Consider the following 25,723-nt stretch of genomic DNA (forward strand, 5'->3'; position numbering starts at 1 on the left):
GTGGAAGGATGTGTTTGGGGGTCAGGGAAGAACCCATTACCTCTCCTTGCTGATTATTAACATTCTTAAACATTACAAGATATTGTGTTTTTGGACATTTTCCCTTACTTCCCAGGGAATAATTAATGGGTCTAAAATCTGACATTTAGGTAAAATTTGGTTATTTTGTGTACAATTTGGTGCAGCTTAATTGAAAATAAGTAGACTGTTGAACGGGTTCAACTGAAACACGGAAAGAGGCATAGAAAGTTATCCGCATGGTTGAAGGATGCATGGTTTTAAATATTTTAAAAGCAAAAATTGCAGTTAACATGTTTGACCTCAAGGGTAGACGGTGTATGTTGGTGACTCTACAAGTCACTTTAAGCTGCTGAGATCTGTGATTGCAGCGACAAAAGATGTTTGATACACATTTTCAACTAATTCCCAAGTTAAGAAAAGATTCCATGAAAAATCACATTATTACTCAAACTTTCTGTCTTACACATCCAATCCTATTTTTTTTCTATTCAATTTTGGCGTCTTGTCAATCTTCACAGCCAAACTTCGCCCACGAGTAAATCTTGCCCAAAGTCTTCATCAGCCTACATTTTTTTTGGCAAAACTGATGTTATCAATGCCACAGTGTACTTTGTGATCATACAGCGTTGTCATAACCAAATCGTTGGGGCCAAAATCTCCAAAGAACAGGACCCGGATTGTAATAAACCACAATGATCTGTTAACCCAGCCATAGCAGACCTCAGGTTGGTACTGAGATTCCCTCTCAGCCTTCCCCCCCCCCCTGCCTGAACCAGCAGACCAGGTGATAAACAGTGCCAGATGTTGCTGGAGCCCAGCAGGCAGCAGCGGACGAGAGGTGGGAGAAAAGTGGGGTGGGAAGAGGGGGGAAAAACTTCACCCCCACTCTCTCTCTCTCTCTCTCTCTCTCTCTCTCTCTCTCTCTCTCTTGCTCCCTCTCCCTTCTCGTAGCCATCCCCCCCTCTTCCACAGCGCCCTCCTCCTCTTTGACAGTGGTTGGAAAATGTGTCTTTGATAGAGAAAAAAAATATATTTACTCTGGGACCCTAACCGTCCGCCAGCTCTCAGAGGGGCCTGGGAAGGGAGGGAGGTGGGGTTTTTGAAGGGGTGCAGGGGAGGGGGCTCTTCTTCTTCTTCTTCTTCTTGAAGGGCCTGTAAATCCCTGCTGCCGACCAGGCGTGACCCCACGTTGCAGATGCATCTTCCGACATCGGGGCCAGCGTGGTAGAAAGTCTTCTTCCTCGCCACATCCTCCTCTGCACATAGCTGCGGGGGCCTTTCTTTCCATCCGTGTGAGGTAGAAAGTCGACCCAGGCAGTCTGTGCACACCGGCGTTTACTTTGATATTGTCCTTTGTGTGTTTACATGCTGGATTTAGCGTAACACATGCTGAATTTATTGGAAAAATTTCAAGATGTGGACATGAGCAGGGAATCTGATAATGCGTGACCAAGTCGCGTTTCATTTCCATCTCCTAACGCTCTGATTGTTTCCCTTTTTATCATCCACCTACATCACTCTCATTTCTATTCATTATATCCAATATCCACAAGCACTTACATGTCTTTGCCTGTGCCTGAGGATTGCACAGCCTCGTTTGATTTATCCTGTGCAGGCTGCTTACCCAGAGACGTCTCACAGCGCGGACAGATAATGTGACTTTTGAAGATCACTGGCTTCCATCCAGTCCATCAGGACGTGGGTTAAAGCAAAGAGAGCAGTAGGTGAAGAAATCAAATCTCCTCCTGTTGGGCAGGAGCTAGTGGGATTTATTTATTTTTTTGTCCTTCTTTTAATTTATGCTTTTCTTCACCCAGGCGGCGAGAGAACTGAAATGCATGCGGCGAGAGTGAACCATCACGCTGTGTTTGTGCGTGTGTGTGTCCAAAGAAAGGCCCTCATGGTTTGGACGGGGCAGTGGAAAAACATTTTTAGAAAGGGGAGAATGCTGTGAGCAGGTTTTCTTGAGGAAAAGGTAGTAGAGGTCTATAGGGAAGAAGAAGAAGAAGAAGAAGGGGGGTGGAACTAAGTTTGCTGAGGTTGAGGGGACCACAGCAGCACTGGCTGCCCAATTATTCCTTAACCGAGAAAGAAGAACAAGCAAAATGAAAGACAGTAAGTGAGTGAGGGAGGAGACGGACAGCGAGGTGGGTGAAAGTTTCGGCAAGTGTAACGAACCACTTTGGAACTATCGTATATTTCAGCTTAGCTTTTTAATCTCCATTATTTCCAACGCTCATTTGGCTTAAAGGTCTTTGTGTTAAGTTTTCATCTCAATTAGGACGACCACTTGACATAAGTGGGCCAATTACAAGGTGGAGTCGGTCACAGCCAAAGGAAACATTGGCAGGAGAAGAGAGAGAGAGAGCCCACCTGAACCAGAGACTGGTCCCTCTTCTTTTTCCCTGGAGTGTGCGTGGACTGCTGAAGAGAGGCTCTTATTTAGATCCAGGAGTGCGGTGTGGGGGCGGGAGGCGGCGGGGGAGGGAAGTGGAAGAGCCAGAGGTTGTTGTTTTTATTCATAATTTCCACACGCCGATGCCAATGGCCGTGTTTGCTGTGGCCGTCTGTCTGCAAAATTACTTATTTTGACTGGATCCTATCTGAGCAGGTGCAGGTGAGCAGGTGAGACCAGAGAGTTGTGTGTGGGTGTGTGGGGGTGTGGGGGGGCAGCACAGATAAATAAAGCATCCCTGGGGACTTTACAGAGGAGGTTTGTGAGCCAGCAGACCTACATGCACACGCAGCTGCTTCGAGTCAGTCGCTATTCAGGAGCTCATTTATTTTAAGGGAGTTTCCACAGCTGTAAACTTCAAATGATCCTCAGATACATGTAGTGGGAGTTTAAAGTGCCCACACTGATGAGTAATGTGACATTATCCATGAGAATTATTTATGCTAGCCGTGTATATTCCTCATTAATGATTTTATGCGCCTTGTATAGAGTCAATAAAGAGAAGGGTTAGTTGTAGCCTTGCAGCAGATACCGCAGACAAGACCCTAGACATCAACACGAGGTCAACGGTATTTAGATTTTATAGTGTAACCATCCAAGGTAGACACACCACAAGCGACAAGATTGTGAAACGCTCCAGTAGAAGCCCCTGTGTTGTAAGAAACACCTGTTTGACTGGGAGAAATACTACACTACCCACAATCCTCAGGTGTAATAGCGACGTCTCTGATTGGCGGAGCTCACTGTTACCGTGGAAATGTTGACTACATCTGCGAAAAATCACATCGGCTATGATCCGATCGTTTAGCCTTACTACACCTTACTGGTTTATGTATGTAGTTCCTTAATAATTATTTAGACAGTTGTGTAAAATGTCCTTTTCCATTTTTAAAATGTTATTGTTTAGCCGATCGGCCTGGTTCCGGTCTGAAAACTCTTTTTATAAGGATTATTTGAAACGTCAGTGGAGAAAATGAATGGGAAGTTTACTTGTGGAACCAGAGCCGTTCTAAAAGCGGGCGGCCACTGTTACAGTCTATAGAGCTCATTGTAAAACAAATCATTAAATCAAATACAATGCTACTGTTTATACATGACAAGTAAGTTATTGCACATTTTAGAGGTATGTAAACTGGTGGTGAAAAGTTTTGTGACAAAATGCTTGTGACTTTAAATGATCTCTTTGCTGGTTTCTGCTCTCTGGATCAAGGAGCCAAACCAACCCCTAAATTATGATTTGTGGTGTTTATTTAAAGCCACATGTACTAATGGGGCAGAGGAGCTGTACACTGCCACAAGTAAAATCAATAATTAGCACGTCAGGGACTACAATCAGGGAAATCACCGGAATACTCCACATACTCAAACCCCCTGAATTGTAGATGTTCAAAGTTTAGTTACTTGTACTTTGTACTTTAAAGCACCACTTAGCTGCACTGTTACTTACATCCAGAACCAGCGTGTTGTCCAGCGGCAGAGTGAGTGATTGGAATTTGGAAAAAACCTCAGAACCCAATCAGACCTGCTTGTTTCTGACCTTTCATTTTTGTGATTTGAAACTCAGATCTAGCATAACACCCAGACTTGTCACTTCTGATTCAATCCAAGGAGTTTGCTGACCCAGATTATTTTCCAGGCATTTCTCTTTTTTGAATTTTGGGCCGACTAAAAGGATTTCTGTTTTATCCTCATTAAGCTTTAGGAAATTATTGCTCATCCATGTAATTATTGCTGAAAGACATTCAGTGATGGAGCGCAGAGCATTATCAAAATTTGGCTCAGCGGCAATGTAAAGTTGTGTATCATCTGCGTAACTATGGAAACAAACATTGTGTGCTCTGATGATGTCACCCAGTGGCAGCATGTGCGGTGAGAATAAAAAAGGTCCGAGGCAGCTCCCCTGTGCAACCCCACAACAGCTGTCACACACGTGATCTCCAACGCTCACATAGAACTTCCTCCATTGAATGTATGTTTTGAACCAGTTTAGGAAAATATATATACTTGTCTACTAGTTTAACTGATGCACCTTCCTTAAAATCCAGTTTAGTGCAACATTCAAATTGCGTGGACAAAATATTGCAAACACATCTCAGTATAATGCAATACAATTACTGTATATATACCTCACCTTGTTGTGATTTACAATATGTGGTATATAAACGGATAAACATCTGATTCTGAATGTTTGTTTGCACCTTTTTCTATCGCTACAGAATTAATTTCCTTCAGATCCGCTCGTTTCACATCAACAAGCCACCGGGTTTCTTCTCACCACCTGTTGTCATTATCATTCTAGCCCACTAATGCCAAGAAAAATACAGTGTTGTGCGAGCTGGCAGCAGTTGCTCGTCTATTTGTGTGTCCAGCTCACAATAACAATGAGCTGTTAGGCGGCTGAATGATACACGTAGCAGCAGGGAGTCATTTGATTGCAGGGAGTTGTTTAACTCAGTTATAATCAAACGTGTTGGATAATGCGGTGTTAAACAGCACGAGGCAGGCAGTGTTATGAACATGTTCAAATCAACTTCTCCAATTTCTTAAAAAATGGAAATAATACGGTAATCTTTTCGTCCTTACAAACGAAAAGTTGCAGAAGGATTCAAATGCATTGTTGCGGTGGCTTTGCTCATGTTGGCAAACTTAAGGTTGGATGTCGAGTTGCAGATTCAGTTTGCTGACTTGAAGACTTGATATCCCACGCTACTTTCACGTTAGGTAACAATTGTGGCCACGGGAACATAAGCCGTCATCAGACATGTACTCAATGTCCGCACATTATCCCGACATTGTCTTTCACATATGAAGAACGCAGCAGGAGATTCTCGGGTGAGACTCGTTCACAACAACTGGAAAATCGCACCGTCATGCTAAATGTTAATCTACAGTAAAAAACGTACAAAGTTTGCTACCATAAGCTACTGTTTTATTCCAGAACAGTTAATGCTACAGCAGCAAAACCCCTGAGTAACAACGCACTTTATTGCTTAAGAAAACTTTTAATTCTTAAGAGTAAGGGTTGTGTTATTTCTCACTGTTCTCACATGCTTTCCTCATTTTTCAATAAAAAAAGTCTGAGGAAAAGAGATATTTTATATTTTAGTAAAAGTATTAATACCCCAGTTTATAAATACTCTATACCAAGTGAAAACCTTGCACTCAAAAGCCTTTGCTGTCATCATAATGTTGGGTGTTTATTTCACTTTTCAAGCTCTCATGCTCTCACTCTCTGCATGTTGACCAGTTTAGGAACTGTTATGTTTGCCTTCTACTCTTGTCCCCTTTTACCCTGAATAACTGCGCTGCCCTGGCCTGCCCTTTGCCTTGACCTCCCTCCTGTCCCCCACCTCCCTCTTAACCACTGGCCCCATAACAGCGCTCCAGACCTGGCTGGGCGCTGCACAGAGGGGTTGCCATTTCCTGCCCCCACACACTAAACCTGTCATTGCCCGAGGCCCACAGACCAGGAATAACTGCTTCCAAAACCATGCATGAGTGTTTAAGCATGCCCCCAGTGGCTGTGGTCATGCTATCCGTTGGATCCTGCTAAGCCCCAAATCATTTCACCAGCAAAAGGTGCACCTTCTTTGTCTAAGCTTTCACACTAGCCATCTACTGGCACTGAACAAATACCTACGGGAATACAATCCCGGTGGTGAAGGGACTTAAATGCCAGCCATGTGGAATATGCAGGAGTCGTGACTGGGCCGAGTCGCTCCAGGAATCACACTTTCAGTAATGCCCCGGCGAGTAGGCTGTGTTTCATACGTGAGGACAGTTGAGCAACAGATGAATCCAGTGTTAATGACGCCATAACTGCTCCCAAAGTGCCAACAACTCTTACAGACCGAAAGGAACATTCAGAGCTGCCTCGTCAAATGACTTTTTCTCTTCCAGTACCAAGTACAACATGGTTTCTTTCCGCATTCAGGTATCAAATCATTATAATAACACAGATTTTACACATCCCGGGTGTTTAAATTCTGATAAAGACTGCATTGCACAAGTTATTTGTGAGTATGAAATTGCTTCATGGCCCGAACGCATTCCATAGATTGACGCAGGCAGCTGCTCAGGTGGTGAAATCCATGTGTTGCTGTTTCTGTGACTCAAATGTTAGACAGGCTTATTCAAAGTGAAGTCTATATGCATGCCAGGAGCCCTGGCTCTATATCATTAGAATTAGTTCCATGTTTGCCTAAGCTGCACTTCACCTCAGGTGGACTTGCGCTGGGCCATGCTTTACTGTAATCCTACTGTCAAGAGATGATTATCAAAGATTGTGCAGCAAGTTAGTTCATAATAATATTAATAAACGTATAATAGCCTTTTGGTGCAATTTAGGAGCATGGTGTCTGTTTTAAGCAATCTGTGTGCTAACATTTGTTGCCATTTATGTAATGTTTAGCGTGAGTGTTGAGATTTTGACCTGTTTATGGAGCTAGAGCGAGTTCTTCCACTGGCATCCAAGAATATCTGTACCTAATTCCATGGCAATGCATCCATAGCTATTTCAAGAATTTTCCCATGGACCAAAGCGTTTCACCAAGCTGCTCCTCATGAAAGACACGGTGCCTTCGCAAGATAAAATTCAACTTTCAATACATTGGCTGAATTTGAACCACAGGCATCGATTCGAAATGTCCTTTGTGGCCAAGAGTACAAATTTGATGAGAAGAACTCTGGCGGGTTTTTGAAATATTGAGTGTCTGATTATGTGTAGCTCGCAGACATACCACTTAAATTCCCCAGAGTCAGAAATATTTTGATAGCTCGGTAAATGATTGATACACAGCTGGAGTTTCGGCGTGTCCCTGTTGCCAGGCATGTGCACGTACAGAATGTACCATAATGCTTGTGGCTAATGTGGGCAGATATTCCAGTCTCTGTGTAGGCTAAGTTGATGAGCCCCGTCTCCTCCTGTGGCTGTGGCTTTTTGTAATCTCCGCTCGCCGAACACGCGATGTGTCTTTGCCTGTCTTTTGGCTTTTTCTAATCCAAAAGCCTATGAACCATTTTTATACTGTACATTCCTTTTTTTTCAATTCCCCATGTTGGATTACTTTCAGGGCTTATTTGTCTTTCATTTAATGTGTTGGAGTATTATTTTCTTATTTTTGTGTCACATAATATATTCAAGGAAAGGTAAATCTGTGTTTGGTTAGACATCTGGACTGATTAGCTGGTGGCAGATCGGCTTATATACACTATGTAATTGACACAGTTTGCCCCTAAACTCCACCTCAACCTTGACTTCACGATTCAATCAGCGTCGTGTGGCTGAGCAACTGGAAAAAGACAGACGGGAGGATTGGAATCTGTAGAAGCCATTAACATAAAGGCATCTCCGTCCCCTCCTCTCGCTGGCTGCTACATGTCTTCTCTGCCCCTTTTTGAAAAAGGAGGTCCGTGCACTATCTCCATCCATGAAGATCAGCTCTGCAGCTTGAAACCAGATGATATATAACATAACTGTAACTTGCATTGCTACTGGCCAAACTGGCAGACGGCAGACAGGGTGGCTGAATGTACACATGCTGGTTAGGTGCGTGCAACCCCGAGGAATATGTAAGAAATATGTTTCTTTTAACGCTAACACTCAGCATCCGGCCTATCATCAAAGAAGATTGCTAAAAGATTTTATATAATACAACTCCAGCGTTAGTAGTTTTAATTCAAACCATTATAATATATCTCACAGCAAAATTGAAGTGATAATTTGTAAAATAAAGGCTGCAGCTCTTAGCACTGCAGAGAAATGGCTCCATCATTTATAACCTGTAAACAACATTTTACAGGTATATAGGCCAACTCTATTATAGCACTGTACATTTTAAAAGGAGAAAAGAAATGTCAAATTACTTCCTGCGAAAAGAAATTAGAGGAGACAATTTGAAGTTTCGTACTAGACGAGCAGCTTTGTTACATAAGTATGTTATTACCCAGATCTTAGCGTATACGTAGGTTTCTATTATAATGTTTAAAGCTACTAAACGTGGTAGCCACCAGGTTATTTTCATTCTTTGCGTCATCAAAGGACAGAAATTAATACAAAGGTACAAACTACTTATGTATCTACTAATACATTTTGAAATCTATTTTATGTGTTTGTGTTAGGTAGTGATACAAAAGGCAACATTTTAACTTTAAGCATTTTTTCTCACTGCTTTCTCACTTTAAAAAAAAAAAAGTATTTAATACACACTCATTAAGTTATAAACTCTCAAAAGTCTATAACTTGGCTTCTTTAGTACCAAAGTCATCCTGGATGGAGAGCAGTATTAAAGATTGCAGTTGGGCCCTGGTTTGGTTCCACTTGAATGAACCTACCTAAAACCAGCGTGTACTGTAAACTTGACTTTGAGTTGTCTGTTCACTGAGTCGGGGAGCCATGTGTAGGCTGCCTGTCCACTCCAGACAGGTTGGGGTTTAGTTTGGGATTTGGGTGGGAGGTGTTCTCATAGAATCTGATGAATGGCTGCTTGTGCAAACCTGGGTGGGAAGGGCCAATATGGATTGGCCTTTTTACCTCGGCAAACCCATCAGAAGGTAATTGGCACCATATGTCAAGCAGACGGACCGCTCCATACTGTGCACGTCTCACATGCAGCCCTCACCCACAGAAGCCCACAGAAAGGTTTGACCCTCAACCATTTAGGGATCAAACTGTGGGGCTCCATTCAATATTACTTTTCTCCATGGATAAGCCAGACTTAATTGTTTTTTGAAAAATATTATTATGCTACATTTAATACAAACATCTAGATTGTACAGTACAGTACAGTTTCTCTTAGGCACGTTGTTTTTATTTTACTGATTTGCGTAAAATTTTACTTTATGTCCTCAAATCACAACTTGGGTTGTTTCCTGTTGAAAAATAACCCTGACTGGATATACACCACATTTCAACTGTTTACAGATATGAGCACTATACATATCTTTTGTTTTTTTTAATGTATGAATCTTAATCAAATCTGCTCCAAAAGTTAATGGGTTCTTCCTTGGCCCATATTCCCTCCTTCCAGAAACTTTAAACTTTTAATTTTAAATGACTTATTTACAGGTGACAGCGCTCAGTGTTTGTGAGGCTCAGCTTTGTGGAAAGATGCTGAGAAACAAAGCAGTGAGTGACCTCACTCTCTGACATATTGATTTAGATGCTTCAGCCAAATATTAGGATCCGAAAAAACCTCTACATTGGCGTTATTTTATTTTTGTTTCAGCCCTGGAGGTTGTCCCTTTGATTCACCGCAAGAGATGGACAGAAATTGCCAGTGCCCTCAAACACCCTGGTGATCAAAATGTCAGTGATTTGATAAATCAATAGCACTAGCCAGCAGCATTGACTGACATGTCTGTGTGGGTGTGTGTGTGGGTGTGTGTGTGCGTGGAGAGAGACTTGTGGCGGTTCACAGCACTAACTCGTTATTTCAAGCTGCTGGACTGTGTTTTTGTATGAATGTCACCATGACCACAAGACGACATTCATCACATTGAGCGATTCACAGTATGTCATAATACACCTACACCTGCGCGGCTGTGGCGCTTGTCCAGATATCACATGTAGTTATTTCTGCAAAGTAATAAGTTCTTGGATCACGCAAGTCAAATCTAAAAATAAACTAAAACTTTCACTGCCTGTACCATCTCCACTTTCAAAAAGGATACGAGGGAGGAAGAATAAAGCCGATTCACTCAAGAAACAAATGTGCATTGTGCACATTTGTGGTGAGTGAGTTAATCGACACTCTGCGTGTAGTTCTACTAGGTAATTGGATTCCACTCATTTGAATACATTTGAAAGTGGGTCAGTGGTCGTCACCTGGGCAGGTGGGTCCTCAGTGGGACCCAGACTATGGCCACATCTGTCCCAGACCACCTCCTAATGTGGTCTGAGTGATTAGATATCAAATGCGTCCTTGATGCGTTCACACCAGGGATGGACTGGGACTAGATTATTGGCCAAAAAATCCAGATTTTGTCTATTTTGCCCGGTCAATGCTGCTGTGAATTGCTCGTAAATGTGAATTTATACTGCGAGCAAGGCAACGGCGCCACAATTCAGTTTCGCTTTTGCCTGACGTCAGTGAGAAATGCTGCCAGCCTCACTGTGTGTCGGAGTATGTGCCTGTGTGCAATCAAAGTTGGCCCACGATGCCCACAGGGTGACTTTCCTAGCGAGAAGTGATGCCACCATGTCTGTCCAATATTGTGGGAAGCTGGAGGCAAGGAAATGGTTTACTTGGTTTATAATAAAGACTGGAAATCGAGGGGAGGCGAGGGGGGGGGGTAGCTAACCTCAGGCTACCAACACCTCTGAGGCTGCCTCACGTTATATCTCGTTTCTTTAATCTGTGCAGAAACCGAAGTGTAAGAATGGTAAGTTGTGGTTTTCCTCTTCCTGTGGAGAGGTGTTCACAACTCTCGGCCAAGAAGCACTTCAGCACAACAACCGCCAATAAAACCGCAACTTGTTTTTAAACAATGCAACTTGTTGTTTTTTTATGGATAAACAAGTGAGTTGTAAAATGTTAATTACTGAGGTTTAGAGGTGTGGGTAGGTGTTTTTTTTTGTTTTACTTTTGGACAGATCCATGCTCGCTGTTTCTTTCTGCTTTCAGTCTTTTAGCGTCTTAGGGAGAGTTATGCGTTTTGGCAGATACACTTTTAGATGTTAAATGAGAACCACTCATGTTCGTACAATAACAAGTAAATCTCACTCCAGAGATGTGAAACTCACCTGCACGTATATATCAGTTTGTGGTCATTACCGGACCAGTTACCATGACCAAAAGATCGAAAGTTGATATATAGAGTTTATTCTTTGTTGTTAATCTTAGCGGAATGTAGTGTGTGGCTGTAATTTTCTAACTCAACCTGACTCAGCCTGAAAAAAAACTAGCCAAGCCCGACCTAAAAAACATTTAAAATCTTAATCTTCCAAGGTATCTGTACTCAGGTAGGCCCCCCGCTCCCTTTCGCCTGGGCCCACTAAGTCTCTTGAAACACTCCTGTCTCTTTGTATACACGGAATCTAATGACAGTGATTTGGTGATGATTAATTACCTTGAATGGTAAATTAGCATTGGATATGCACAATGAATGCTTTGATGTCACAGGAGTGCGGCTTTTAATCTGAAGGGCTTGTGTTGAGGGAAAGTTCATTTCAAGGAAGGTTTTTTCCATCCCTGCGTCTAGCAGAAAGTTGACTCTCGTGCTCTCGTGAACTTGTGTGCCGTGGCGCTTTTTCTCAAAGTCTTCTCTCTATTTCATATTGTCCTTGCTCGAAGCTCTGCGCAGCCAGCCAGCATTCCTGGACTCTCAACAATGGTATGCGGTCTGTGTTTGGGCAGCCTCCCGTACCACTCAGGGCCGAGCAGAGCCGAGTGGCTTCATTATTACACCTCAGCAGCTGGCTGAAAAATGGTATTCACCTTTGATAATGAAGAAGGTCGGACCAGTCACCTCCTTTGTGGCTGAAAGGCCCGGGCGACATTAGATAATTCTTTGTCTGCTACTTCACCACCTCAGCAGAAGCTTTCCCTTTTTTTTGTTTTAAGTTTTAAAAAAAAAACCGAACCCCAGCGATTTTCAAGATTTAAAATTCTTTTGGCAACATGTGCTCGTTTTTTTGCTTTTGTTCCAAAGTGGATTATAATTATTAGCACAGTACAGAATGGTACAAATGAAAATGTAATCCATGCAAATCCAGCGCTTTCAAGGCTGTCTCTACAGGGAATGGAAGAAATTTGCTCTGCTTCTACACCACATCTTCCCCAACATTGTTTTCTGGAGGAATTTCTGAGAGTGCACGAGAGGCCGCTCAACCACACACATGGCTTAGTCGATGTTGACAGACAGAAGGCAACCGCAGAAATGGGGTTCGGTAGATTTTAGAGGTGTGAATTATGTAATCATTGCAAACTGATCTGCGTGAGAGAGAGAGAGAGAGAGAGAGAGAGAGAGAGAGAGAGAGAGAGAGAGAGAGAGAGAGAGAGAGAGAGAGAGAGAGAGAGAGAGAGAGAGAGAGAGAGAGAGAGAGCTCAGTATTCGGCTGTGGCTTGTGCAAAGATAGCTGCCAGGCTTTGGCACTGTGGATTTTCAGGCTAAGAGATGAAATGCTGAAAGACCCCTGGGGGTGCAGGGCGCAAAGGGAGATCGGGTTCACCGGCGTTTTCCCTGCCTTTCCACTGTGGCCGATGTTAACTGAGAGAGATTGAGAAAAGTTAGGGGTGTGTGTGGTTCCTTTCCCCCTCTGTGCCCTGGCAGAGTTGACGGACAACAGACAGCACATCCATTGTTTGCCTAGGTAGTAGTAGTTTCTCCTCCACTCTGCTGCAGATGCTTGGAAAACTGGGATCCGACCACGGCTGTTTGGGAATGGACAGGAAACCCCACTTACTCCCCCCCTCTCTGTTGCGTCATTCAGCCCTGGAATGATCGTATTATGCTGCAATGTGCACATTTCAAATTACCTTGAGTGCTAGCCCACCTACTTTGCAAGCTTTTATTATTTTTTCTGTGGCAGTCTCTAGCCTTTAATGTACTTCCCCTACATGCGAAAAACTGGGAGTAGATAACCTTTAAATATGCTTTTTAAACCTTTAAAAAAAGACCACAAGCAAGTAAGTTGTTCATGCCAATGCAACAACAACAGTTTGCGACAGTGTGAGGTGTCCTTCTTACCGTGCAATGAGCTGTACTTTGTCTGAGCTGACTTGTTACTTCCTCTTAACTCCAATATACACTTTATTCAATCCACGCTCCGCCACCCAGACACACAGCTGGATGTCAGGCCTGGTCAATTGATGCCTGGAAGTGCTCAAGGCTCGAAGCAGAAAAAAAATAACAGGGAAAATATCTCGACACCTATGCCTCACATTGATGAAAACCTTCCTGCTCTCACCTTGGTGCTGCTTCAGATATCAGGATGTAGTTTGACATTTTCTTTATGTATCTGCACTGGCAACGAAAAAAAACGAAAAATGTCCTTCCTTCCAACCCACAGCCCTAAAACTGGAAGGATACAAAAATATACGTGTAGTTCAACATAGTGCTTTTAAAGTGAAACGCAGTCCGTTAAACTGCAACCCTGTTCATTATGGTGCAGTTGTCAGTTCAATGCTGGCACAGGGGCACAGTTTGCTATTGATCCTGATTGCTTGCAGCTAGAAGCTATTCAACATTCTGCTGGTTTTTAGCAGAAATGCATGTATAGTTTTTTTTCTGAAGGCAGATAGGAAAAACAGATAGTGAGATGGTGGTGTGGATCAATAGTTGCTGATGAGTGCGTCTCTCAGACTGTATGTAAAGATGGATGACATGTCTCCACTTCCTCCAATTATCCAGAAAACGAGCCCAAATATCCTGTATATGAACACGGCCATCTTGCGCATTTGGAGTCTGGAGTGCTGTAGCGATGAGTGGATGGGTCCGCGATATAAAGGTCCCGCTGATACACACGCTTGACCAATTGCGAGTCAGTCTCAGGGATCATGTGACATATTAACCCTGTTTTTTATGGCAACGAATAACTAAACTATCTAAAGGCACCGTGAAAATGAGCACTATGACAAACTACAAGAACTACCTAAAATGACAGAAACCAGTCCTCGGGTGAACTTGCACTTGAAGGGTGTTCTGTTGTTCCACAGTGTGGTGGAAATCGAATCGATATCAGAACGCCTCACTTCACTCTTCAATCAAATGTCTGGGCACACACCTGTCTGGGTTGCATGCGCTAACCGAGGTGGTGAAGTCTACTCCGTGTGCAGCCGCCTATAATCCGGTTTACGCTGTTCCCCTCTAAACTGCATGATTCTCTGCAGGTCACACCGCGACAGAACGTGCCACCCACCACAACAAGCAAATTCACAACCTGTGGGAAACACTGAATGGGTTTCCTCAGCACATGAAAGAGGAGAAGAGATGAAATAGTACGATAGGGTCAAAGTCACGGTGACCGTACAAATCATCGTTTTTGGTCTTGTTGGTCACGCAGCATCTCAGGAACACCTTGAGTGATCTTTTTCAAGTCTGGCACATGTTTTCACCTCAGGTCACGGCCGTCCCACAGAACGTGTCTGAGTCTCCAAAGAAAATGATGTAGATTCCAAGTGCACTGGTAGTGTGTGTGTGTGTGTGTGTGTGTGTGTGTGTGTGTGTGTGTGTGTGTGTGTGTGTGTGTGTGTGTGTGTGTGTGTGTGTGTGTGTGTGTGTGTGTGTGTGTGTGTGTGTGTGTGTGTGTGTGTGTGTGTGTGTGTGTGTGTGTGTGTATTGTCATGGTCAGATCAGTCAAAGCTTTGGGCACAGGACTCAAAATGTGTTTGCTACCCAGTTTGCACTTTAGAGGACATGGGCCCTTCGTTGGTGGAGCTGATGGCCTCAGGGCGACTAATGTTATGTTGGTGCTAAGCGTAAATAATGTCCATGCAGGCAGGGGGGAGGTGGGGATTAGGATGGAGGAGAACCACAGAGCAGGAATGAGAATGTTATATAAGCTGAAAACAACTCACATCTCAGCGGCCACACATGTCTTCAAACGCCGCCTGTCACTGTGCGATTAATGCAACAAAAGAAGGGGGGGGAGAGAAAAGCTAGAGTGATTGATTGTATTGCACAATATGACATGATTTGCTTCATAATGAATGGGTTGTCGTGTTGTTGTTGTGGTGCTGGGCCAGTTTATACATTAGTTAATTAGCAGCAACAGATGTCAGTGCAGTGTGCTGGAGGTTTAGGTCGTGCACTTTTCAAGGGATTTGTTTTTGGTTTAGTCCCAGGGAACACATTCATGTGCTATTTTTCTGTGAGTTGCTGCACTTAAATTGAATGGAGCAATTTCACAACGTCCCTCGCTCACATTTCTTGTCTGTCCTTGTTTGTTTTATTGCAAATAAAACATTTCCCATTATTTATGTTTGATTTAGATACAGATAAGCTGCTTCTCCTGAAAAGATCCATTATGGAACAAAAATACGCGAATGTCAGTTGAGCAGTACATTTTCTGGGGTTATTCCCCAATCAAGACAAATCACAAATGTCATCACACGTCCACTTGAGACAGAAAAACTGGTAAAAACTCAAAGAATACAAATGTCTCAGGACTGAAGAAAATGTCAACAAGATTTGAGGGCTTGTAATGATCAGGGCAGACCCCGGTGTGGATGTGCTGTAAACATGAAGATTTTGCTGTTGTGAACACGTCTGACCTGGAAAACCTCTGTAGATATATTGTGATGAATAAAATGTCAAAAAAGGCCAAGGGGATGCAAACACACATTGCAGCAAGCAGTTAGAAACTGTTTTAACGAGTCACAGTGCAAGAGAAGCAGCACATATGCCTGCCCAGTTTCTCATACTGTGCACAGTGTAAACACTTTAAAAAGTGACCATGCTGCCGGCAGCTGTTGCTTTATGGGGGAAAATGTGTTGGGCTCAATTCAAACACCAACAGAGCTTTGTTTACCTGTTTTTCTTAGATTAAAAGCGGTAAGACGGAGAAGGAGTGTAAGCAGCTGCTGCTGAGGAGCCTGCAGTGCCTGGAACGCTACATTTACCTCATCCTCTTCAACACATACCTGCATCTAGAGAAGAAAGACTCTTGGCAGCGCTCCTTCACTCTCTGGATGGAACAGGTAAAGGATCGTACTGCTCCACTTCTACTGGTTTCTACTTGTTTTCTATAAACCACTCTCTGTGATGAATTGTTTCACAATTACAATTCCATCAGATGTAAGTCTAGATAGAGATGATGCTGTTGATAATTACTCCTTGAAATGTCTTTGGAACCAGAATGGCACTCAGTGAAGCGCGTACAGTAAGGCCCAACAGTCTCCTTGACGTCAATCAAGCTGCACTGAAAAGCCTGAAAAAAAACACCTCATTAAAGGAATGTTTTGTAGAAAAACCTCCACGTCGGGGCTGACAACATAACCTCTTTGTTTGAAGCACAAATATAAGAACAGCCCTGACAGTATTGATGGGTCCATAGTTAATGGAAAACAGAAACAGGGAATGACTGACAGTGTTCACACTCAGTTTGTTCACATTGTGAACTGGTTACTATCGTTTTATTTAGATTTTCCCTCCAGGAATTTACAAGCTGGTTCTATTGTAGCCGGGTTCTTCACAATGTCTCGTCTCTGTGTTTCCGTGGGTACATTAATCGTTCGGCCACCTGTGCCCCTACAGTAAAGTGGAGAATTTATGTGCATTCCAAACAAATGAGTAGTCTGTAAGTGGTACCCAACACAAACACACACACACACACACACAGACACTGCAATTAAAATGCACTGTATGTTGCAATATGCTAAACGCGCGTCGGGGTAAATAAGCAGTTTGGCAGGAGGAGGACCTGTTGAAGCCGCAGCCCACACACAATGTACATTGTGTTTTTCTTCCTCATTCATATACATTTGGTTTTAATTAAAAGATGTGAGGCTCAGCACAGCCTCTCACATGTGTTGACTTCAGGCTGAATAATTACATTTCTGTTGGTTGTCTAAACGTTTAAGAGCGGATGAAAGCAAACAAGCAAGTTACATTTTGGACTTCAGTCGGGCAATTTCACCGCCATTTTCTATACTTATTCGCGAGCAGACGGCGTGAAGAAGCCGGAATGTTTGGAAATCACAAAATGAACATCTCTCGCATTTTTTGTCTTTATTGAGGTGGAATGAACTCAGAGGAAAACACAACGTGGAATTTCAAGATAGACTGGAACAATGGCTGTGAAAACAATTGTCACAGAAATATGTGCGGTCAATCGGTGCATTTTCTTCCTGTTATGAATAGCAAATATATGTGGTGCATCAGAGTGACTCTAATGGCACAGTTATGCCATGAGAAAATGCAGGCGTGCACACCGAGGCCAAGAACGCTGTGCCGTGAAGCAGGGAACAGAAAACACATAATATCATACGTATACATCAACATAATATCAACGTTATCTCCTGGCCAGTGTCCCTGTGCTGCGTGAGTTGAATTCTATCAGAACGACAGGTAGATGGGAGCTAATTTTTGAGTTTGAATTAATTGGTAAGTGGAGAAATAAGAAACGAAAGCCTATCTTTGCTCTCAAAAAGAAGAAAAACAAGGCCTATGTGAACAGGAGCGAACCACTGCACAGAGTTTAGTTTGACTTTTTGCTCTGTTAGACTTGTAGCACATTATATAAAGAGTGACTTTCTCCACTCACTGTAAGGAAGTTTAATTAACAACCGACTAGGCTGGTGCCAGAGGTTGACGTCTGGCCACATACAGTAGCTGATGACGTCGGATATTCAAATGCGCCGGATACTGGCTGGAGGTGCCCCGGTAACTGCTGTGAAGAACCTATCACATGAATATCCTGCCTGTGTTACATGGTTAACATATGATGGAGCTGCTGGATGAATTCAATCCAATTTCCCTTAATTACCGGAGACCTGACATGGAGCTCACAGCGAGCAAACTGCACCTACAGCTGGAGTAAGCTGTTACATTGTCAGTGAAAGCGAGTGGATGTCTGAACTTGCAGCCCTTACGTAATCTATAATTTCTTACTTTACACCCGCTCTCTGCTGTGTATATTTCCAGTGTATAGGGTACACAGTGAGAAATAGTGTGAGTCTGGGGCTGGTGGCTGTGAGGTGACGCGTGAGAAATCTCCCTGGCCATTTGTTCAAACCCCAGGATTTTGTGATTACATAGCATGACCATTAAGGCGGACACATGCTGTGAATGTATACAGTGTATATACTGTATAAATACCGTTAATGGCTTTGCATCACCGAAGTGCACACCGCTCAAATGTCAGCGTCACGTCCTGCAGCAGCAGCAGTGGTTTGTTTGTAGTGAGCAGCGCAGCCAAGACACTGATTGATTGACAGGCCATCTCTTTGAAATGCAGTGCAAAGTAGCAATAGCACAGATAAGTGTTGAGCACGGAAAAGATAAATATACCGTACTGCTCCACCCGGACAATTCTCTGCTCAACTGACCAAAAGAGGGAAAATAAAGTGAAAAGGCTGCATGGATCCAAGTTTGAATTATTTATCCCTTTGGCCAGACCATTAAAATACATTTTGTTACTCACCACACAATGACCGTCAGTTATGCTGTGCCTGTAAAAAGGTAGAACTCGATTTTCGACGGTTGCTGTCGAAAACCTTTCTCATTGACATTAGGATTAGGTGTCATCCTGAAGAGATCTTTATTCTGATGGATTTTTTGATGCCACGAGCGATTCTGAAGGAGAAGAGAGAGCAGAGATGTTGACCCCAGCTGTGATCTCCAACGTGTTGGCTTTGTTTATTTCATGCACCTTTTGCTTCACTCTGCTGCGGGTGCGTGGATCCTGTGTTGTGTTATTATTATTATATTATAACAATAATAATAATAATGCTAACTTTTTTAGATAGCACCTTTTAAAAACTGAACAAATAAATACTAATAAAAAGAATACAGTCAATAAAACAAAAGGCTGTTGATCTGTTAATCTTCATGTGAGAACACTCCCACCAAACCAATTTTCTGCTTAAAGAACATTATACAACATATATATATATATATAAATTGTAGCCTTGTGATATACAGACTGTGATACATTTGACCCCCCCACTGCCATCAGTATTACGATGTGTTTACTGGCCCAGTTGCACCCGGATCTGGCAGCAGCCCAACCAATCTGACCCAACCAACCCAGAGGCACAATCATTAAGCCTATCACCAGTGACCGTGGCTGGATCATCAATGACAAGCTGCAACGCCAAAGGCAGCGGTCGAGGGTCACCATCACTGCTTGTGCATTTGAAGCCGCGGTTACACAACCAGCCACATCTGACAAGTACAGTCTGCCCTGCATCCTGCACGGGCTGATGCATGTGTGTGTCTGTGTGTGTGTGTGTGCATGGACTAATTTGATCTCGACAGCGTTTCCAGTCATGCACAGCGGGAGCCAGCTGATGCCGTGCTTCCGATCTATTTCTCTTTTTTTGCTCCTGTTCATCCCAATTGTTTAAACCGCGGATTCATGTGTTTTTGCGTTGTTTTGCTGCAGAATCAAAGTTGCTAATTGCCACAGAATGTATATTTTCAAGTAAATAGTGCCTCTGACCGCATTGTGCGCACGCTGGACAAATATTGTCCCCGGCGTCATTAGGGCACGTTGCCTCGGGGCCATGTAGTGAGATCAGAGCAGAGACATCAGAGGAGTTATTGGAATTGAAATCCATGTTTGCTAATCCAAAACGTGGCCTTTCACACAATGGCAGGACTTGTGTACAGCGCATACCACAGATGCCTGCAGGAGAGGCACCCTATCAGTCACTCCAGCTGTTTTGATATGTGGCACAGAGGCCTCCCTGTCCCCCTGCACCGGCCAAGTATGTGCAGCCTTTGAGATAGCAGATTGTGGGGACAACCAGCGCCTCCTCGCTACTCCGCCGCTGCCCCCGCTCCGGCCGGCTAATGAGTTTTGCCGCTTGCGATTCCTTGGATGCAGCATGAAATACAAATCCCTGCGTATGCTTGTCGCTGGGCACCAACAAGTTGAAGGCTTTTTTTTTTTATTTCACTTTGAATTCAGAGATGTGCCCTGAAAGATCCGATTTGTTTCGACTCTTTTCTGTGTTTTTAACAGTGTATCTTCATATCTAGCATTAAAACGGACCAGAGTCATAGATATATAAAAATAACTAAAACCAAGAATTACACTTGGAAATCTGAAATTAAGAAAGTATGGAGATGAGGATTGTTGACATGACAGCCGTTGTCAGGGTAACGCAACATATTGGCAACGTTGGTCTGCAGTCAGAAAAAGAGGAGGTGATGGGAAAACGTGTTGCAGTAAAAAAAAACTAAAAGAAATGGAGGCAAATCATGAGGAAACTATATTTGGAATATTCTAAACATACAGGCCGATTAATGAGAAGGTGTGAGAGGTCAGTCTGGAAGTTTTGCCATTATTCTTCGTCACGGATATGGAAAAGAAAGATTGATTTTGGTGTCTGTGACTGTTTCAGACTTGTATTTAGACAGCTGGGCTGTGGAGGAGATGAGTCAGGTTAAGTCTCCTGGTGACCAGCGCAAATCCAGAGTTTCTCCAGGGATTAACGTCCACTGACTAATGGTTTCGCTGCTCCCACTCACTCGTTCCCTTGGTAGCTTTCCAGGAAAACATCAAACATCAAACATCAAACATGCATGAACTGAACGGTACATAAGTGCTTTTTTCTAATTTATTTGTTTAAACCCGATGTAAAGACATGAGAATCCATTTGTTGAGAATGAGACACCACACGGGTCTGAGCAAAGGTCTCCAAAGCTGTTTTCAGACAGGAGCTCTGGACAATGTGCTGAAAATTGTGCTCGGACATTTTGCAGAATACTGTCGGGGTCAGACATGTTCACAACAACAAGGCATTGTCCCGAATGTTCAGGTGAGAGTTGGCTCCTTTAGCTGCTGGACGTAGGATGTGAAATGTGAATTCCTCCGAGGAAAACATCTATTTGTTCGTCGACACCAGTGTCGGCCACTTTCGTCAAAAGCTCTCGTCATTTTAAGTTAACATCTTCCTCTGTGTCTTGTACATGGATGAGATATTTTGCGAGGGGGACTGGAAAGCAAATTCTGCAAGATTTCTGCAGCAACCGACATTTTCGTTTTCACACACAGCTCCTTTCGGTGAAAATGTGTGGAGTTCAGTGCATGTCTGATAAAAGCTAAATGATATCTATTGCAACTTTTGATTTTGCATGGTCAGCGAGTAGGTGATCTAGAGGCCACTCTGTGGTGCCTTCTATTTATTCCTGCACAAAGCTGGCCAGCTAAGCTATAATCACTGCAGTGGAAGGGGTATCTTGATACTATTATTTTTGTTCATTGTTCCAGCATGTCTTCCCCTGCATTCAACCTGAGGGTGCGTTTATAGCGGCACTTCATACAGGATGACCTCACAGCCTCAGGAGTACAACCACAGTCATACTCTTCATTCTTCATCTAGTTTGAAAGTATGCCTCCATCAAGTTATTCACCCCGATGTTTAAACATTTTCAGACTCTTTGACTGCCCAAGGAGAGGAGGGAAAAGAGAGGAGAAGTTGGCAAAGCTTTTTCAGCCACGTTACCTCAACTGAGTCATTCTCTGATTCCCTTCAAGGGGTCAAACTTGCCAACAGCTGATGGCGCAGCATCGTTCCGCACTGATTCCAAGCAGCGAGACTGAACTTTCCTGCATGCTGCGCCTCGAGGATGAGCTGGAATCCTTTAAATGGCCTGTGATGTGAAAACCAACACATGGATCAATAGAAATGAATAAACATGACTTTCTTAGCGTCCCGTCTCCCGTTTAATGGAACGTAGAGGCTGAGCATCGCGATCCGGACTCGTTTCCTTGGCACCTTTTAATTGGTGTATGCGAGCTTTTAAAGATTCTGTGGGGCTTGTATGTATTTGTTTGTATTGTTTGGCTTTATGGCCAGATGTTCCTGGTTGTCCCTGGTGCTTCCCATCAGCCGCTCCGGAGCAGACCATGAGTCAGCGTGACCTGGTGTTAACTAGAACGCTGAACTATCTCTCCCGAGAGGCAGCTAATCATGTAGCTCTCTGTTCTCATTCATTCAGTAATGACTCAGACACAGAAACGGAATAACATGCACTGTGTCCATGGTGCTGTGTCAATGCCCCTTTACAGCACTTCAATACAATACTGATGGTTGGTTTTTAGGTTTTAGGTTAATTTGTGCCTCCTGTGATTGTTCATCACACACAAAGAGGCTCATACATTAAGCCAATTTACAATTGCATCATATTTCTATGTTGCACTGTTATCCAAAGCATTTTTCTCCTCTCATGCACCCATTCGCTCACAGACCAGTGTCATGCTCGAGAACACTTGTGCACAGGAAGAGCCAGAGATCAAACCCTCAACCCTCTGATCAGCTGCCCCTTCAGTTCTTCATGTTTTGGCACAGGCTCCGTTAACTGTACTTATTATTTACACCTACAAAATAATACGCTCTACAATATGAAACTCCTGTGGGATGATGCGCTTGATTCCTTTCATACTTTCAGCAGCACATGGTGAGAAATTCTTGCGGCCGCTGTGCAATTTGGAACATTTTTCCTTTTTCCTCCACCAAACTTTCTGCTGTAGTAAGTAAGTGGTGGATTAAGATTTTACACACAAAACACACACGGCTTAATAAAAAAACATCTGCCTGAGTAAAACCTGTTGCTACATAAGAAACATCGCCAATATATCACGGGAAAGTGGGATTTCACAGTGTAGGTGCTCACTGACATATTGTTTGAATTGCAATTTTGAGACAAACAGGACCAATCATTTTAATTCACACCAAATGAAATGATTGGCTGACGTATGTATTGGATGCATATTTTAAGTGTACCCTGCTCTCAGTAGTTTTTCCAGGATTACCAACCCTAGCTTTAATCGAGTAATCGATCGAGTCTTTTACAAAGGACAAATTCTAATATTTGGTTGTTCGAGGTTCTCAAATGTGATGATTTAACAATTTTCTGTTCTGGTAAATGGAATGTTTTGGGATTATGGATTTGGTCAAACAACACAATCAATTCCACATCTCCTTCTACACTGTGTCACTTGTAATAAGCATGTTGCTCTATTCTCTGACATTTTATTGATAAAACAATTTGTTTATTAATTGAAAAAAAGTTAAAAAAGCTTCTTTTCCTTTTGAGTAAAACTATATTTTACACAGTTAAAGTTTTGCTCCTAGTCTAGAACTTAGATGAGACACATTTTTAAGAAGAAGAATTAAATCCAAGCAGCAAAACCTGAAATATTCATAGATCCTACAATTCCCACAATGCAACTTAAGACCCTCCTTTCTCAACTTACACTCTCTGCCACTTTAAGTTAACTTGTTATTCCAGGGTTTTTCTTTATAATATGATATTTTTACACTGTGGTGTCGGTATTTTTATACAAGTGGAATATTTGAATACCTCTTCCACCACTTCCTGTTGTGTCCAAACCCTCAGCAGATTCTTATTGTTCCAGTGCGACAGCTGCATGTGTAAGAAAACCATCAGATAACATGTTTCAACTCTGAAAAAGTGGCACTCGAAGCATTCGTGTGGTCATGATGGATCAATTAAAAAAGAAAACTTGGCCGGCTGTGTCGCATTTTCATTAACATCTCGTGTATTTCCCGCGGTAGGTGGCTGCCAGGGCCGGAGTTTATGACATCCTCAACCAGCTGGCCTTCTCCGAGTTTGAGAACCCGAGGGACTCGCAGCTGGCCCGGCTGCGCTGCCGCTGGCAACGGCAAAACATTCACTCACTTCCTTTCCGAGGGGAGTTCATCTGAGAGAGGATCACTGCGAAAGGCACCAGAGCAGCACTGTGCTTTTCAGAATAAAAGACATTTTTACAGTAACATTGTCCCAACTTCTATATTTACCCCTGTGTTAATGCATATCTTCATTTCATCTATGGTTTGTTTTACTGTTCTTCTCTTGTTAAGTGTTTTTAGACTGTTACTTTTAGTTGTCGATATTTGTGCCTTTTTCCAATGCTAGATCATAGACTTGACTAATATTTATGTCGCTTTTTTCAAATCGACTTTAAAATGAGTTCGTTTTTTTCTGAACTTCTGTTTTACCGAGACAAAAGTTTGTGGAGGAGAGGAGCAAGTTCCGTATGTCGCAACTGCTTTTTGTGATCTGATATTTTCCCTGAACCCTGTTCCTTTCTTTGTCCGACCTGATTTCAAATATGTTTTCAAGACAACCACTCTGTGTACATACGAACAGTTGTTTTTCGTGTCCTTGAGTTTGTTTTGTCACAGTGAGACAACAGTAAGGAGTCCGTCTGTTGTGCCTGTTTCTTTGAATTCTCATGTGTCAGGTACTAACAATGCAGCATGTCAGGAACGTTGTTATGTAAGTTTGATTCTTCTTTAAAGCTGTAAATGTGTTTTTGTATTCACAGTGTTACCTGAACAGAATAATACATCATTTTCTGAGATTCCTTTCAAGTCATATTCTTCCTACATTAAATCCTACATTACCCACGATGCCACCTGACCGCTCACAGTTCTGTGAGACATTCAGGTGTTCGCTAGTTCTCCCAAAAACCTGTACACAGACTTGATGTGTAAAAAAACTAGCCGAGTTCCCTTTTAATCAGCTCGGCTCTCGCAGACTCTACTTCTGTAAATGGCTTCATTTTCTGGGACATCACCGATTCGTCAGCTTGAATCAAATTATACGTCTGACTGTCAAAATGAATAGTTGCAAAAGGCCAAGCCTGCAAATACCTGACTTAAAGAAAACAGTTGGTGTTGATTGATGATTACATGATAAAGCTACCTTTTATAAAAAGGGTATATGAAGCATGATTAACTGTACAGGACAATAAGTTATATTGTCATTGTATTGTAAGATAAACAAGGCAGCAGGTTGCTTTTATTCAACACATGCCAGTTGTTTAGCATGTCTACATTTTCAAGATTTCTTTTTTTTTTTCCTGGGCAGCATTTTTTTTTACATGTCCTAACTTTTCTATTAGTTTTTTTTATTATTCTTTATTCCACTAGTAACTTGTAGCTTCACGTCTGCTGTAAAAACAGAATGAATCCTGCCTTAAAACCAGAAACCATTCAGATTTCTTCATTTCATCACATCATTTCCACTGTACATAACTGATCCCGACTAATTGAGCAAAACGATTCTGATGATTTTTAATGAAATGGAAGTTGAATATGTTTTATAGACTCATGTGCAGGTTGTATTAACACCTTAATGTCTTAGCTATGCTCTTAATTTAACTTTTTTTTTATTTTTCTAACAGGGGAACTCTTCATGTGTAATCTTTTATTCCCTGTATCTGCCATTTTTTTTCTGATTTTGGGGGCAGGGGGGTTAAAATAAAATAATTTGAATAGTTTTAACAGCCCGTGTCTGCTTTTGGTATCACTTCACTTTATAAGGAGGAAAATAAAACTGATCCATCTGTGTCAAGGATTTGGATTTTAAAGTGTGGGCGGGTTGACTGTGGATATTTTGCACACAGGCCTCCCCTGTGCACTGTTTCATTGAAGTTTCCGAGTCAGCGACGGAGCCAGAATAATTGTCTCTTCCCTCCTCCGCTTCCTTTCTTTTTCCTCCTTATCTCCACATCTTCTTTTTTTTTGCTCCACTGCTGAGGAGCGCTCGCATATCTGGACGCTCTCGCTGTCTCGGAGAGCGGAGGAGTTTATGAACATCAGGCAG

The 25,723-nt window shown here is 42.7% G+C and overlaps 1 protein-coding gene across 3 annotated transcripts in view; it reads left to right on the forward strand.

Moving 5' to 3' along the window:
* Nucleotides 1-25,401, forward strand: part of pald1a (phosphatase domain containing paladin 1a) — a 46,371-nt gene extending 20,970 nt beyond the window's left edge. For all 3 annotated transcript variants that reach the window (XM_035146297.2, XM_035146299.2, XM_035146298.2), the window contains 2 exons: nt 15,961-16,116; nt 23,668-25,401. In XM_035146297.2, coding sequence (XP_035002188.2) covers nt 15,961-16,116; nt 23,668-23,817 — 306 coding nt within the window. In that variant the 3' untranslated portion in view covers nt 23,818-25,401. The remainder of the gene's footprint in view (nt 1-15,960; nt 16,117-23,667) is intronic.
* Nucleotides 25,402-25,723: the final 322 nt, after the last annotated feature.

Source organism: Hippoglossus stenolepis, chromosome 21, assembly GCF_022539355.2.
Source record: "Hippoglossus stenolepis isolate QCI-W04-F060 chromosome 21, HSTE1.2, whole genome shotgun sequence".
In the NCBI taxonomy this organism is placed as follows: Eukaryota; Metazoa; Chordata; class Actinopteri; order Pleuronectiformes; family Pleuronectidae; genus Hippoglossus; species Hippoglossus stenolepis.